Source organism: Biomphalaria glabrata, chromosome 17 (assembly GCF_947242115.1).
Source record: "Biomphalaria glabrata chromosome 17, xgBioGlab47.1, whole genome shotgun sequence".
Taxonomy (NCBI): domain Eukaryota; kingdom Metazoa; phylum Mollusca; class Gastropoda; family Planorbidae; genus Biomphalaria; species Biomphalaria glabrata.
The window spans coordinates 20473655-20488796 of record NC_074727.1 but is presented as its reverse complement, the minus strand read 5'-3'; the positions used below and the strand labels follow the sequence as shown (position 1 = coordinate 20488796).

At 32.6% G+C, this 15142-nt stretch overlaps 1 protein-coding gene across 2 annotated transcripts; it reads left to right on the top strand.

Moving 5' to 3' along the window:
* Window positions 1-2755: 2755 nt before the first annotated feature.
* On the top strand, window positions 2756-11030 carry LOC106059712 (serine/threonine-protein kinase RIO3-like). Of its 2 annotated transcripts, none has more exons than XM_056015793.1 (12): window positions 2756-2921; window positions 3414-3665; window positions 4038-4225; window positions 4345-4464; window positions 4597-4709; window positions 5176-5319; window positions 5927-6054; window positions 7701-7886; window positions 8733-8889; window positions 9328-9498; window positions 9861-9965; window positions 10696-11030. In XM_056015793.1, exons 2-12 carry the CDS (start codon window positions 3460-3462, stop codon window positions 10927-10929), a joined length of 1752 nt encoding a protein of 583 aa, XP_055871768.1. In that variant the 5' UTR covers window positions 2756-2921; window positions 3414-3459; the 3' UTR covers window positions 10930-11030. The 2 variants fall into 2 exon arrangements, with proteins under 2 accessions (XP_055871768.1, XP_055871769.1); XM_056015794.1 differs by lacking the exon at window positions 2756-2921 and adding an exon at window positions 3023-3095.
* Window positions 11031-15142: the final 4112 nt, after the last annotated feature.

The window sequence follows — 15142 nt, the reverse complement described above, 5'->3', positions numbered from 1 at the left end:
AGGATATAATATCTCGATGGAGAAGAGCTCGCAGTGGGGAGTGAAGTTCCTGGGCTTGTATCCTAAGAATATCACGAAATTTAAGGATGAACAGTGATAAGTTGAAAGTAAGAACAGGTGCAGATTGGGTGCCGGAATCGACCTTTGCATTACCATACAATCCGACCCAAAAAATGCGTGACTTGTGATAATGATGGGCATCTTTCGTTACCTGTCCTCGTGATAAGTAAAGTTTGAAAATAGAGAACTGATTTAACGCATACGTGCAGGGGCGTCCTTAAATAATTAGAGGCCCTAGGTAAAGTGAATGGAGGCCACAAATAAACTAGGGAAAAAAATAGATAAACGTTGAAAAAAAAATGAAATTTATTAAAAACTTATGTACTCCAACATTACCAACAATAATATTGAGGGCAAGTTTCGATATATCTTCTGTACGATGCTCTATAACATGTCCTGTGCGAGGCCCCCATCCAATCGGATGCATCCCTATGCAGCTGCTTAGTTTGCCTATGCCTAAGGCCGGCCTTGAGTTCGCAGGTTTAGCCTACTTGTAGTATTTGAAGGCTAGTAGACTAAATGTACTGGCCCAAACTTAATTAGTCTGCATTAATTTATTATGATCCCACTATGTTCAGACTAACGTAAATTCTATAGAACTTTACGAAATAATAAGCCTTCTGTTAGTAATTAATAGATTAGTAGATTGTATGTTCACCACAAGCATAGTATGCAGATAAAGACTATTAAATTATTAAGAAAAATGTGTTAGACTCCTATTACATTTTTAAGTCTTTATCTCCGTCATTACTTTCCACGTTCTGACAGAATTTTTCTTTTTTCACATTTGAATATTGTCTCGGATTCAGTAGAAAAGTCACCAAAACATGAAAAGAATATTGTCTCAGATTCAGTGAAAAATCACCAAAACATGGAAAGACCCATGGGAGTAGCCGAAATAAAATCCCCCCCCCCCCCGTGGGGGAATCGGGATTCAGTGAATTCACCTAAAATAAACAAAATCAAGCAAAAAATCAGTCACTAAATTCCACCCCCACCCGGCTACGCCCATGACATATATATATTGTAACAGACGTTACTTCAAAAAAGAAGATGATTACGTCCTACGCGTCATGCATTCAGTCATGCATATTAACCAATGACTAAAATTCTGCCAAGTCACTGGTTTTCCTGGCTAGCTCAGGCAACCCATTCCATACTCTAATAGCACTAGGGAAGAAGAAGCATTTGTACAAATTTGTCCTAGCATATGGGACGAGAAATGTGCCTTTATCTTTGTGACTTTCTGAGTATTTTATTAAATTTTGTTTTTGTATTTGAAGATTATATGGTTCAGTGTTTTATGTATAACTGCTACTTTACTTTTAAGTCTTCTATCCAGAAGGCTTTCTAAATTTACTAATTTAGTGATTTTACTAAAGGTGAAATGTGAATATTCGTTGATTATGAATCTCACTGCTCTATTTTGTGTCTGTTCAAATTTCTTAATGTTTTCTTAAGTTGAGGGGTCCCAAACAGAGGATGCATATTCTATTATTGGCCTAACCAAGGTTAAATAACATTTTAGTTTTATGTTCTTATTTGATTTATAGAAATTTCGTGTAATAAACCCTTATGCTTTGTTTGATTTTTTGATACTGTTATAAATATGGAGATTCCATGGAAGTTTTTCATTTAGGCCTATTATAACACCTAGGTATTTTGCGTTTTTAGTTTGTGTTACTGGTTTACCATGAATAAGAGTAGTGGAATTATATATATATATATATATATATATATATATATATATATATATATATATATATATATATATATATATATATATATATATATTGTTGTAACCACGCTCCCGCGCTACACTAATGGTGCGCATCTGAGCACTACTGAACACGACTAGTGAAAGACATATTGAGACAGGAAGAAGGACTGTTGTGAGCCGGCTAGAAGTCATGGGAGTCTGAACAGTCTGGTGCTGAGTGCTGTCCTGTGTGATACTAGGAAACCGTGTGTGAGACCTGGAGCGACACTGGGAAGTGTGTCGGTGGTCTGTTCTGTGTTCTGGTATAAAGTAGGACTCTTAGAACTTAAGAAATATTACTCCCTGTGACTTTATAGCAGACGTCCAAGTCTAACTAGTAACTATTACTATTTGTTGATGCTTATACTAGTTATAATAAATAAATACATCATTTATTGTTGCCGACCTGTCTTTCGTTGAGTGCCTGCCTTAGAGAGTTACATATATATATATATATATATATATATATATATATATATATATATATATATATATATATACCGGTATATTAATATAATCATATATATATATATATATATATAATACAGGGCTTTTTTTTTGTGACGGTACGCACCGGTTCGTGGTACAGGCACCTTTTTAAAAAAAAATATTACATTTCTTGTATTTTAACGTATATTATATATTATTAATTTTTAGTAGTTAAAAGTTAGGTAATCAACATAGAGACATAGACATAAATAAATATATATGTCCATGGTAATCAACTACTGAGTACCGACTATGGAAGAAATAAATATCAAGGGCGATTAAAACATACATACAGATCTAAACTCTAAACCATGTCTAAAGTAGTCTAAACCAAAGCGTGTATTAGTATTGTTTATTTTTTAGTATTTCACGTGAATGCGCTCAGCTGAATGTGAACCGGAAATACTTCTCTGTCACATAGTTGTGCAAGACTACAGTATATTTTTAGCACCAAACAAACCACAGCGTAGAGGCGTAGATCTAGATCTAGATTATTTATGCTACAGTCTAGAGTTTAAGTTTAGAGTAGAGCCTTACCAGGCCAGCTCAGAGTTTAGATTATAGACTAAGTCTTAAAACACTTTATATAAGTAGCGCTAGATTAGACTTTCAGGTACTGTCTAGGGTAATTTCTAGATCTAATTCTAATCTAGACTAGAAACTGTGAAAATATTAATACTGAATTATGTGAATAGATTTTATAGATCTATCTAATTGTGAATCTAAATTCTAATTATTCTAATAAATAATCAGTCGCCAGGTGACAATATAAAGTTTTAATTTTTAGGTAATCATGAATGTGAGCGTCAAAAATTAATGATAATACTATAAACTATATAGAATATAGTTATAGATCTATAAGGTCTAGATCTATAATATACATAATATGGAGACAGATTCTAGATCATCATCTGATCTACTAAGACGTCTAAGATCTAGTCATCTAGCGATCTAGATTATTCTAGGTCTAGATCTATCTACTAGACTAATCTAGTTTAACTCTAGACTAGCTGGTCTAGCTAAACTTAAAAGCAATAAAATACAAAACATACTGTAACATAGATATCTAAATTTTCTAAATCTAACTCTTTTATACTTCTTAAAGATTCCCTAAAGAAAAGAAAATCAACTCCAAAACATTAACCATAATTATGAAAACAACACAAGTTTCACAAGTACAAGAGATTAACATAGCACCAAAAAGCCCTTGGGGTAAATTGGCATCAACTCCAGTTCCATGTTCTCTTGAAGATGTTATGAGTGAACAACTTGCATTGGAAATAGACACTAAACAGTTAAATGAAGCCATTATAGCTGAACAGCTTATGTTTGGCAATGCTGCTAACACTACTAACAGGTACGTAACTAAGTCTAAGTAATTAGATATATATGTATAATATGTTCTTATTTTTTCTTTAAACATTTAGATCTAATTTTCAAGACATTTAATCTAAAGAAGAATTTTGGAGATTATATGTTAGAATTTGTTAGATTAACTTTAATATAATATACTCATAGATCTAGATTCTAGATTAGGTTTGATTAAATTAAAAACAAAAATATTGATATTGATCATTAGTTGAAGATAAACTTTTTCTTCTGCCAAATATAAACAAGATAAAAAGTAATTGTTTTAATCAATTTTTTTTTAAATTGCATCTTGCAAGAAACAGCTCACAATATCATGCTGACCATTCCCCCCTCATTAATTTTTTTTTATATCATCCAGTGAAAATCTAGCAAGCAATGTAGCTCCTGTTTTAACTGATGAAGAGCTGGCAGCCAAATTGGCAGCAGAAGAGATTGGGGAAAATCCAAATGATGAACTCATAGCTCGGTACCTACAGATGGAATTTGACAAGGAATATGATGCCATGATTGACAAAGTGGAAAAGAAACATAATGGTTCAAGCAAAGGTAATACATGAAGTGTCTAAAAATAGTGTTTTTTGTGTAAAGTAAAATGGATGTATATATAAAATGAATTGTCATTTTTTTGGATACATGTCACTAAAGATTTATTAATATGCTTTCAGTTTCTCTGTCATTTGAAAATTATAAAATGAAACATCAGCGCCAGGAGAAAAGTAATGTGGAAGAAGAGGAGGACGATTATGATGAAGAATTCCCAGAATTTCCTGCTCCAACAAATTGGGGTAAATTAACACATGTATATCAGCAAGACAAAATACTTATTAAAAGATTTTTGTAAGCCTACAGAAATAATAGTTATAAATGTAATAAACTAAACGATGAGGATCATATATTTTTTCATACCTGACTTACAGAATCGCCAAAACCTTCCATTGGTGGAAAAGGCTACGCTGGCCAGGGTAGAAATATTGTGACAAAGCATGACAGCGAGCTTTGTGGCAGACGCAATGCTGAGCGCTTGATGGATGTAAGTCTCATAGTTGTTATATGTTAATTTCTTATTACCTCTTACGTAGCCACAAGAAGTATTGCATTCCTCATTAATCTTCGGACTTGAAGACAAGCCGTATTTTTGTTATTATTATTACCTCTTTGTTTGATGAACTTTTAGATTGCCATGTGTCCTATTCACTCTTCTTTGCCTGTATCAAGAACTTGTACAGTCGGAAACTAATTAACAATTAGATATCTTTTTGTCTCTTCAAGGTGTTTGCCCTCCGGGAAGACCTTTTTTTTTACTCTTGTACGATTTCTTTTTCTTAAACATTTCTACTAATCCTGCAATCTCTTATGCTTTTCTAAAAACTTGTAATAAAAAAACTTTTACTGTCATTAACTTTTGATAATCATTCAAAATAAATTGCCTATATCATAGTGCTTTTTTAGCATTCTTTAATTTTTTTAAATTATTTTTTGTTTATTTTTTTCATAAGTTCCCTCCCGAGTTTGAATGTGGAGATGGAGAAGGAATGGACATGAGGCTACCAAATCATGTCTACAACAAACTCAAGACCCTCTCTGTAGTGGAAAACAAGAAAGGACAAAGGGTTCATGAAAAGAAAGACCATTCTACTGCTGTAAGTGACTAGCCTATCATTTAGTATTTATATTGATCCTTTTCACAAGATTGTATTATTGTGGTGCAAGACAGTCTGTTTTGTTTTTATTCAAGAATGGGTGTTAGTGCTTTTATATAATATATACACACCAAAATACCTTTATATATTATATTCACACTAAAAATACCAGACACATTTAGTAAAATGTGGGATACATTTCAGCATTTAAACCTAAAGATCTTCAGATCTGTTAAAGCTAAGTTTGCCTTGCTCTATTATGAATGGTTATCAAGTCTGTTATGTGGCCACCACTCTGATGGTTGCCTGGTATGCATTCCTCTGCCATCCTGCAAGAGGTCTGAGTTATGATAAGATGATCTGAAGGAACATATAAAACTGATAACCTTTAACTGTAACTTTTTTAAACAGATGTTTGAACCCATTAGAGCTTGTTGCACTTAAAAAACATGTTAAATTGCTTTTTTAACCCTAAATTTAATTCTGGATCATCACTTAATCTACTGGTACTTAACTACTTCATCACCTTGTCCCTTTGCACACACACAAAAAAAAAAAACTGCAATTTTAAGTACAAATCCATTTCATCTTAAATTTCTTACTTTAGATGAAAGCAGTAGATGAAAGGACTAGGCTGCTGATGTACAAGATGGTCAACTCAGGCTATCTGGCATCTATTGATGGTATAACCAGTGAAGGAAAGGAGGCAATGGTTTTTAAGTCATCTGGAGGAATGTAAGTACCTATTGTTTCTTTTATTAGCTTATGTTTTGAAAAAAAAATTATTTTACACTCTGTATAATCTATATCTATTATATAGAGCAGAATGTTTAGCGTATGTATGTATGTATGTCCCCGTATAGAAATAAAAACTGCTTGACCAATCTTGATAAAACTTGGCAGAAATATTCCTTGGGTACCAACTTAGATGGTAGTGTATGTATTGTGGCCCTAAAACAAACTTATGATCCTCAAAAAAAAAAAAAAAAAAGACCAACTCTATTACAGCTATAGTATTTTATGGATCTAGGCCATATTTACAATGTTGACATGAGAAAAGATCGAAAGGATTTAGATCTAGATCTAATTTTAAGAAATACACTTTGCGCAGATAGTTTTTTACTTTGACACATGAAAATACAAAAGAAGGTCCATTGATTTCATTATATCATAAAATTAACCTTCAAATTTGTGTTTCAAAACCATTTTTTACATACATTAGTTCCTTATATCTGTGACTACAGATTTCCTGATGAACATTCTTTCATTAGACAATACCGCTATGTTACACACCTAGATCTAAAACTCTAAGATGATAAAACGTCTCTTTGCACAGATAGTTTTATACTTTAATACATGAACATACTAATTATCGTCCATTCGTTTCATATGTTGATTAACATTCAAATTTGGTTTTCTAAAGCATTTTTAATACATTCGTTTACGAAAGCTGCGAAGCCGTGTTGAGATAGGACTAGGTCTATATTCATTCATGAATCGCGTACTAAAAATTATTTCGTTTAATTGTCTACTTTATTATCCCATTCATTTAACAAATCAGGTAAACCCGTTATTAATTGTACTATTAATCTATCGCTCTTTTTGTTTTTAATAGATATGTATGCTTCGGGTAAACCCATTTTTGCACAACTAATTTTATTTTTGTAGCGAAAGAGAAAAAACTTGAAAGGATCATTAGCTAAGTATAACATGCATCTAAATCCAATCCAATCCACTAGATTAGTAAACACTAACCGGCACGACATGGCCTAAATTGAGCCGATGTGCCTAAACTCAAACTAGTAAACACAAACTTAGACCCGCAGGCCGCGGGTAATGTCAGGCTAGTATATATATATATATATATATATATATATATATATATATATATATATATATATTTGTCCTTGGGATTTCTTGGGGAATTTTTTAGCTTCTTTCAAGATTTCTCATTTTAAATGGAAAATCTTTGCTGTTCTCTCAATTTCATACAGCTCATTGTTTTATGTTCAAAGCTCATGCAGCACGTTATCTTCTTGTTTTCTTGGATTTCTCTTCGTATCTTTTTTCATAGAGATTCCACTGTAATTCCACTTTATTCTAGTATCCTTTCTAGGGTGTGTGCCAGTTCCTTCATTTTCTTTCAATGATTTGGACTTTTAATGTCTTTTCATTGTTTGTTTTTGTATTTAATATTATACTCTCCAGTCATAACTATTATAAATTAGACATGTACTCAATGAAGTAATTTGTAATTCTCACATATTTCAGTCACTGCATGTGTCTAATTTAACCAGTAATGATTCATATGTTATTTAGTCTTATCCTTTTTTCTGGTGACATATATTAGCATTTCAACCTTTTCACTAAATATCAAATAGGAAAGATGATGAAGAACTCCCCAAGCATATCATCCTCAAAGTGTTTAAAACCACAATGAATGAGTTCCGCACCAGAGCCAAGTATGTCCACGGGGACCACAGACTGTCAAAAGATATTTACAAGAAGCAAAATCCACGCAAGATCATTAAACTGTGGGCTGAAAAAGAGTATCTAAATTTAAAAAGGTATGACTGTGCTCTTTTTTTTTGGTCTCAACTATTTTAAGATTAAATGTTTCTCTGGCAGTCATAGCTGAGATAATTTAAATCAACTGATTTTAAGCATTTTAAAAAATCATTATAATCATTGTTGATTTAAAACAAAACGTCCATATAAAAATACAATTGAACAATAACTATGGCTAACCCAAATATTTACTTTCAAATATGTTAGAAGATGAACATTATTTTTAATCATTTGTCTTTTAGCTTAAAAATTTCTTTGCATTGGTATGTAATAAAAAAGAGGAGGGGAAAAGCTAAAATGAATTGAAGATAATTAAGGGATACATTAATAATCAAGTGTTTTATGTATTTTACAAGAATTGGTTTAAACAGTGTGCTCACAATACAACAAGGTGCACTAAATTGTCATCTGTAACAGAGGACTCAGACAGGGTTTAAAAAAAGAAACGAGGGCAAGAATAATGGAATGACCTAACAGCTAGCAAATAACTTTTAAATAGCACAACTTTCACGCATATAGAATGCTCAGAGCACTATGGTTCAATCTCATTTGTGGAACAGTAGGGAAGGGGGTATCTGGGAGAATGTTTTCAGTCAGCTGCCTTAGGTGCTCAGTTAACACAACTCTGCTTGAGTCTGGTGTCAAACCTCAAGCCCCCTTGATAGTTAGCCAAGCCAGGCAGGCCCAAGTGTACTAAGCCTCTCGGCCAGACATCCCAAATCTAAAAACAAGATGAAAATGGACTCTGTTATGTCTAGTGCATCACTAAGCATTCAATAATTAGTTTGATCCTCTTCTTTCTGTTATATTTATATATATTTTTTTTTAATCCTTCTATTCTTCAGAATGCGCAGACAGAATATTCCTTGTCCTACACCTCTGTCTCTTAAAAAGCATGTGCTGGCTATGACTTGCATTGGAGGTGAAATCCCAGCACCAAAACTGAAAGAGGTGAAACTAAATTCAGAGGAATTGCAGTCAGCCTATGATCAAACATTGCAGGTAAAGTTGTAGACACCTCCATATCTTTTTTACTTAACACAGGAACTTAGCTTTAATTTATACACATTTACTTTGCAAATTACATTGTTAGTAGAATTTTATCTAGATACATTTGTTCTCAAGGTTTTGAGCAAAAGGAAATTAAGATATAGTTTTTGACATTGAGACACAAGTTTAATGTTACAATGACCTTTGGTGAATGTTGACCTTATCATAAACAGATTAGGATATTATTACAAAACTTTATACCATCCCTATCCTGATCCAACAGAAAGGAAAAATTTAGGTCAATATGTCATTGTGCTGTCCCTTTATAACTGCATCAAAAGTCCCATGGACTTCCAGGTCTTGAAAAGAATGTTATCATTTGAAATAAATATTTTACACCACAATCCCTAACTTACAAGATTTATGCAGGTAACTTTTTTTTTCTATTAGTTGGTCAAGGACCTGTACCATAAGTGTGGCTTGGTCCATGCAGATCTGAGTGAGTACAATTTATTATGGCATGAAGGACAGGTCTGGGCGCTGGATGTCAGCCAATCTGTGGAGAAAGAGAACCCAAACTCACATGATTTTCTACTGCGAGACTGCCATAATGTTTGTGATGTAGGTAGCTTTAATTTAGTTTTTTCTTATAACATCCATCATTTTATTGCAAATTCACTTTGTTTGAACTGCATATAACAATTAGAGATTCATACTGCTGGTCTAATTTGATAGAAATTTAAAAAACAGTTCTGCTAAGTATAAAGCCAGGGTTTATGTAAAATTAATGTACATAACTGCTGAACATGTCCCTATTAAGTTCTTTTATATGATTTGTGTAAGTTTCTTGGTCAAAATTTTTTTGAAAAAAAAATCAAACAAATTAAATACATTCGAATTTATATAAAAATGTATGTATAAATTTTTTTTTTTTTTAAATTACAGTAATAAAAAAAATTTTAAGTATCTTTTTCTTTCAACAGTTTTTCAAACAGTCTGGTGTTCCAGATGTCAAATCAGCTGAAGATCTATTTATGGAAATAACAAGCTACAGTCTCCAAGGAACAGGGAAAGAATTTGCTGCTCAGGTAATATACCCACAGAATGTTTTCAGGGCCGGACTTAAGCCACTGCCACCTATGCGGTCTAGGTGTAACTTATTAAATTAAAACATATATATAACAGGCTTTCCGCAGCTTCCTGATTTTCCAGGGGCTCCTGGAAATCTCCTGCAATTGCAAAATATACCAAAAAGTCCTTGAAATCTCCTGAAAAATAGACAAAAGCTTTATTTTGAGGTGCCATTGTAATGACGAATACAAAACTTAATTTTGACCTTATGCTTTGGGCCCCGCGCAGTCCATTTCACATAGGGCCCCAATATTGCTAGGACCGGTCCAGAATGTATTAATAGATTGTGATGTTGAGAAATATGTCAAGAGCATTTTTTTGGGTGAAGGAAAAGAGACAACTCAATATTAAGCTAATGTCAAGCAATACAGTAATACTCAGAATTGTCCAGATACTGGATAATATTGTAGGTTGCTTTGTTTTTGAGTCAATATATTTTTTGCTACAAAGAGTTATGAAGACAATGACATTAAGAAATAAAGATTGATCAGTTATCAGTTTAGTGGGGTTTTTTTTTCAATAATGCAACTCATTTTACAAGAATTGATAGTTACATTTAAAAAATAATCTGATCTGAATATAAGAATTGTTTTGACTAATCTTGTCATTGTGCTAATAAATATAGACAGTGTTGTCCAACATCTTCCTATACAATATTTTTCAATCTTTTTATTATGTGACTTGCAGGTGGAGAAGTATAACAAAGCAGAATATGCAGAGTATCCATTTGATTACTACTTTGACCAAGCCGAGGAATTAAGAAAAGAGGCAGAGTTCGATGATGCTGATGAGAGCAGCAGTGAGAGTGATACAGAAGAGCCAAATGAGATTCCAGCAGCAGCAAATGAAAACACCAGTTTTGATATGTCAACCACACAATCCCATAGTCCAGAAAGCCTCTGTTCTGTAGATGGTTCATGATTGGTTGTATCTGACTCTATATATAGAAGTGTACATTGTGTTTTAGAAACTATGATGATGTGAAATCTTTTAGAAATAAAGGAATCTGCCTTAAAAAAATATCCAAGGTATTTGTGTTTGTTGTATAATCTAAGAATCCTTACTTAACTACAAATATGTACAGCTAATTGCTGGGTTGACTCTTAATAACAAACCTCCAAACCACATTCTAATGTGTGTACTGTCACTTTCAAGTTAGCTTTTATGACCTTAATCTAGTCATGCTAGTTGTTAAGTGTCCCAGTTCAGCAACAACTTCTTCAAATGGAATTACTGTTTGGTTGTGTAGCACATCATCATAATGGACCAGAGCTTGACCCCTACCTTCTGCCATCCCTTGCTGTCCTGCAGGTTTGAAATAACAATCAACTTCATTTGAAGTCCAATATTTGTAAAAAAAATAAATTCAACCAGTACTTTACAGAAGGTTAAAGTTGCTGATGATGTCTGGTCTTTGAAACTTGTGAATTTATTTAAGTTCGCTGTATGTTGTCTCCTTATGGTTGCTTATATTACGGTATCCTACAGTCTAGAATAATTGCTTTTACAGTTAAAGAAAATGAACTTGTTAAGTCATGGAGAAATCATTAACTTTTGACATCCACAAGTGTACAACATTAATAAGAGATGTTGCCCAGGCAAGAACCCAGTACAATATTTCACTTCAAAGTTTCTCTAAATGACTTGTTTTGTGGACAGATTGTGTACTTTAATTTTCATATTTAAGTCAAGTGTCTATTTGTCAAACCCAACCATCACATAATTTTCTCAAAAGTCGGGGCAAAGAATAAAATCCTTTGAGCTGATTCCACAACCTCCACTGAAATCCTTTTCATTTACAGTTACATTTTCATAATGCAGTCAATGACGAGGGTGAGCTCAGTTTGAAACTTATAAAGTATTGTTATGTGTAAGATAAATTTCCTCAAGGGTAATAAAAGATTATTAATGTTATTGTTAGGATCTCTGAAAATGATGCTTTTAAAAATGACAAAAAAGTTCAACAAAGATCCACTAGGACCATGCATTTTGTTTTGAAGAACACTCGTCAAGCTTTTTTTTTTAAAAGGGATGCATCAAAATAATGTTTTTGCTCCATGTATGGGACTGTAAGGGCGATTCAGACAAGGGGTTATAAAACAGATTTTAATTTTTGTGGTATTGATGTTAATCATATCAACTTGCACTTAACCGGCATTACTAATAGCTGGACATTTGTTTGGCATTTAAATGACTGTTTAATCTTATGGAAGCTTTAAAAATTTATTGTACCTATTTATATTAACAAAAATATTCTTATGTTGTATTAATGACATAGTACTCATTTTGGTACTGGTACTTGAAATATTTAATGTATTGTAATTTCCCTTTTTTTTTGTTTGTGTGTCAGGAGATATTGTAATCAATGAACTACATTTCTAGCTTGTTTTTAGTGGTTTTTGTTAACACCACAAAATTACTTTAAAAATAGAAATGAGTGCAATACTTAAAACAAAACCAGTTTTGTGAAAATGAAATGAATGTTTACTGCTCACAGTAATGATAACAAATGTTTATATATGTACATACATGAAATTTATTCCATTTACAAAAAAAAAATATAATAAACATTAATATATAATAGTGGAAGTTAAAGTAATCTGCCTGCATCACCTGCCGTCAAACACAATTACTGGAATAAAGTTAAGGAATTTAGTCATGCTATTGGACTTAAAGACAAGTCCTGTGCTCTAATATTATTACGCAGAGCTTTTTTGTTATTACTCAAATCATTATCATCAGTGCTGCTTGTTTTTGTTTTATATGAATGGACCTCATTCACCAATCGTTAACAAACAACATTTAGCCACGTGATATTATTGATAAAACAATGAAAAAAACTTATCACTTGAAAGCCTTTACGTAATTTGTATAGAAGAGATAGAGAATCATGTGGCTAAATGTTGTTTGTTTACTGCTGCTTGTTTTTGTTTTATATGAATGGACCTCATTCACCAATCGTTAACAAACAACATTTAGCCACGTGATAATATTGATAAAACAATGAAAAAAACTTATCACGTGAAAGCCTTTACGTAATTTGTATAGAAGAGATAGAGAATCACTTAGCAAAATGTTGTTTGTTTACGATTGGTGAATGAGGTCCATTGAAGGTAATAATTAACCTCCTAGCCCAAACCTCCCGCAGGAGTCAGCTAAGTCATTGTTTTCCTGGCTGATTGAGGCAACTCGTTAAACTCTCTAATGGCACTAGGAAAGAAGGACCACTTGTACATTTTATCTTTTGTTTAAGAAAAAAGTTTTTTCTTGGACTATTTCTAACCCTAAAACACTTATTAAAAAAAAAATTAAATGATGTGTAAAGTTCAGATTGGTAAAAGAAATTTATGAGGAAGGTAAAAGGGTAAGCCTTAATGGGTCCATTTCCTATACTAATGTTGACCAAGAGTTCCGTATGGTAAAATAAGAAAAAGGATACAACGCCTGGTTCTCTTTTTGTACATGATCCTGTAACCACACTCTCTGCAACGAATTGGGTCCCTAGCTTTTATTTCATTTTCTGCATGGCATTCTGGGGAAAAAAAAGCAACACATAATGACTATCATTCTAAAAAGAGAGATTTTTTAAAATCAAACTATAGTGACTCTTAGAAATTATGTTTTTGAAACATAATGTCTATGTTGAATTATAATTTGAATTACAATTTAAAGCATGTATGTGTGATAAACTCAATTTTATTTACAATTACAATTACTTACACTTGAGATTTTTTTTTTAAAGTTCCCCTTTCAGACTTTGCAATCTATAGAGCTGATGATGTAAAGGGCATCTATTTCTATGGCCCACTGTTAACAAGGGTGTCATGTGGCCAGCATAGCGACCAACTGCATTTGCTTTTCCCTAAATAATGTCAGGTGGGTGGACTCAGAGGCACCCTAAAAATCCAGGTAGTCACCAGTTTTCGAACCCGTGACCCCTCGGTTCAGAAGCCAAGCACTCTACCACTCAGCCACAGCACTTCCCATACTTCAGATTGCATTTATAAAGTGAACAGGTTTAATTAACTGTTTAACTTTTTTTAAAGTCACTATATAGTCAATGGTGATTTGAGTTAGAATTGTTAAATTGATATAGTTTAATAAAGTAACTGTATTAAACAGCATGAAGCAGAGAACTTGTATAGGTCTAGTATATATGGTTTTAAAAGTCAAAAAGATTTTTCCTTTAAAATTGAACCAATAACAATATGAAATGCACAAGAATAAATATTTCCAAAAAAAAACTTATAACATAATTAGACTAATTAGTGCTAACATAAATAAGCTGGACAGAAACGATCATTAATTTTCATTCCACATCTTTGAAATAGAAATATGTCTCTCACCACCACAGATGTAGATCATTGTCTGCTGTCTTGGAGGAGCATCTTTGCCTTGATCCATGCTTGGTGTTGAAGACATCTTCTCCTACAAAACAAAATCAATTACTGTCAAGCAAAGTATTGAAAGTTACTATACAAGAATATAGATAAAAGACCAGTATGATCAAGACTGTCAAGACCAATTGTCATAGGCCTGAACACTGAACTGTGGTAAGTGGAGACTTATAAAAAAAAACTCATTTTGCCATGTAATGAGGATTACAATGTGGCTTACATACCTCACCATCAAAGATTAAAAATTTGTTCAAATGATTGAATATTGGGAAATATGATATTTATACTCTTGCAGCAAAAAAGAAAATTAGAATTAGTGAACACAAATACTAGCAGTGTCCATTTTTTAAATAACTAAATATGTTTCAATAAGCTATAACTGAAATTTAAGAAATGAAATTTATTTAGCTATTTGGAAGTGTAGTACTTGTATCCCTATGATTCTTTAGCATTTCACTGATTCTTTAGCATTTCAGTGAGAAAGGCGCATTCTAGAAGTGACAATTTTCAAAGCATGTAGTGTTGTTTTTTTACATATGGCTCAAATTTCACATTTTAAATAATGATGAAATTGATGAGGATACATCAACATATGTAGGTAATCATTAGAGATTGGTGGAGTCTGGGGCATCCTTAAAATCCACAGTTCAAAATCAGTCTACATTGAGATTTCACCCCAAGACCCTCAGTTCAGAACCAAAGTGCTGTTATCACTTGGCCACCACACCCCCTCTTTC

Coding starts and splice junctions, on each gene's coding strand:
- LOC106059712 (XM_056015793.1), top strand. CDS start 3,460: ATGAAAACAACACAAGTTTCACAAGTACAAGAGATTAACATAGCACCA. Junction 4,226..4,344: donor ACATAATGGTTCAAGCAAAG/GTAATACATGAA, acceptor ATATGCTTTCAG/TTTCTCTGTCATTTGAAAAT. Junction 8,890..9,327: donor CCTATGATCAAACATTGCAG/GTAAAGTTGTAG, acceptor TTTTTCTATTAG/TTGGTCAAGGACCTGTACCA.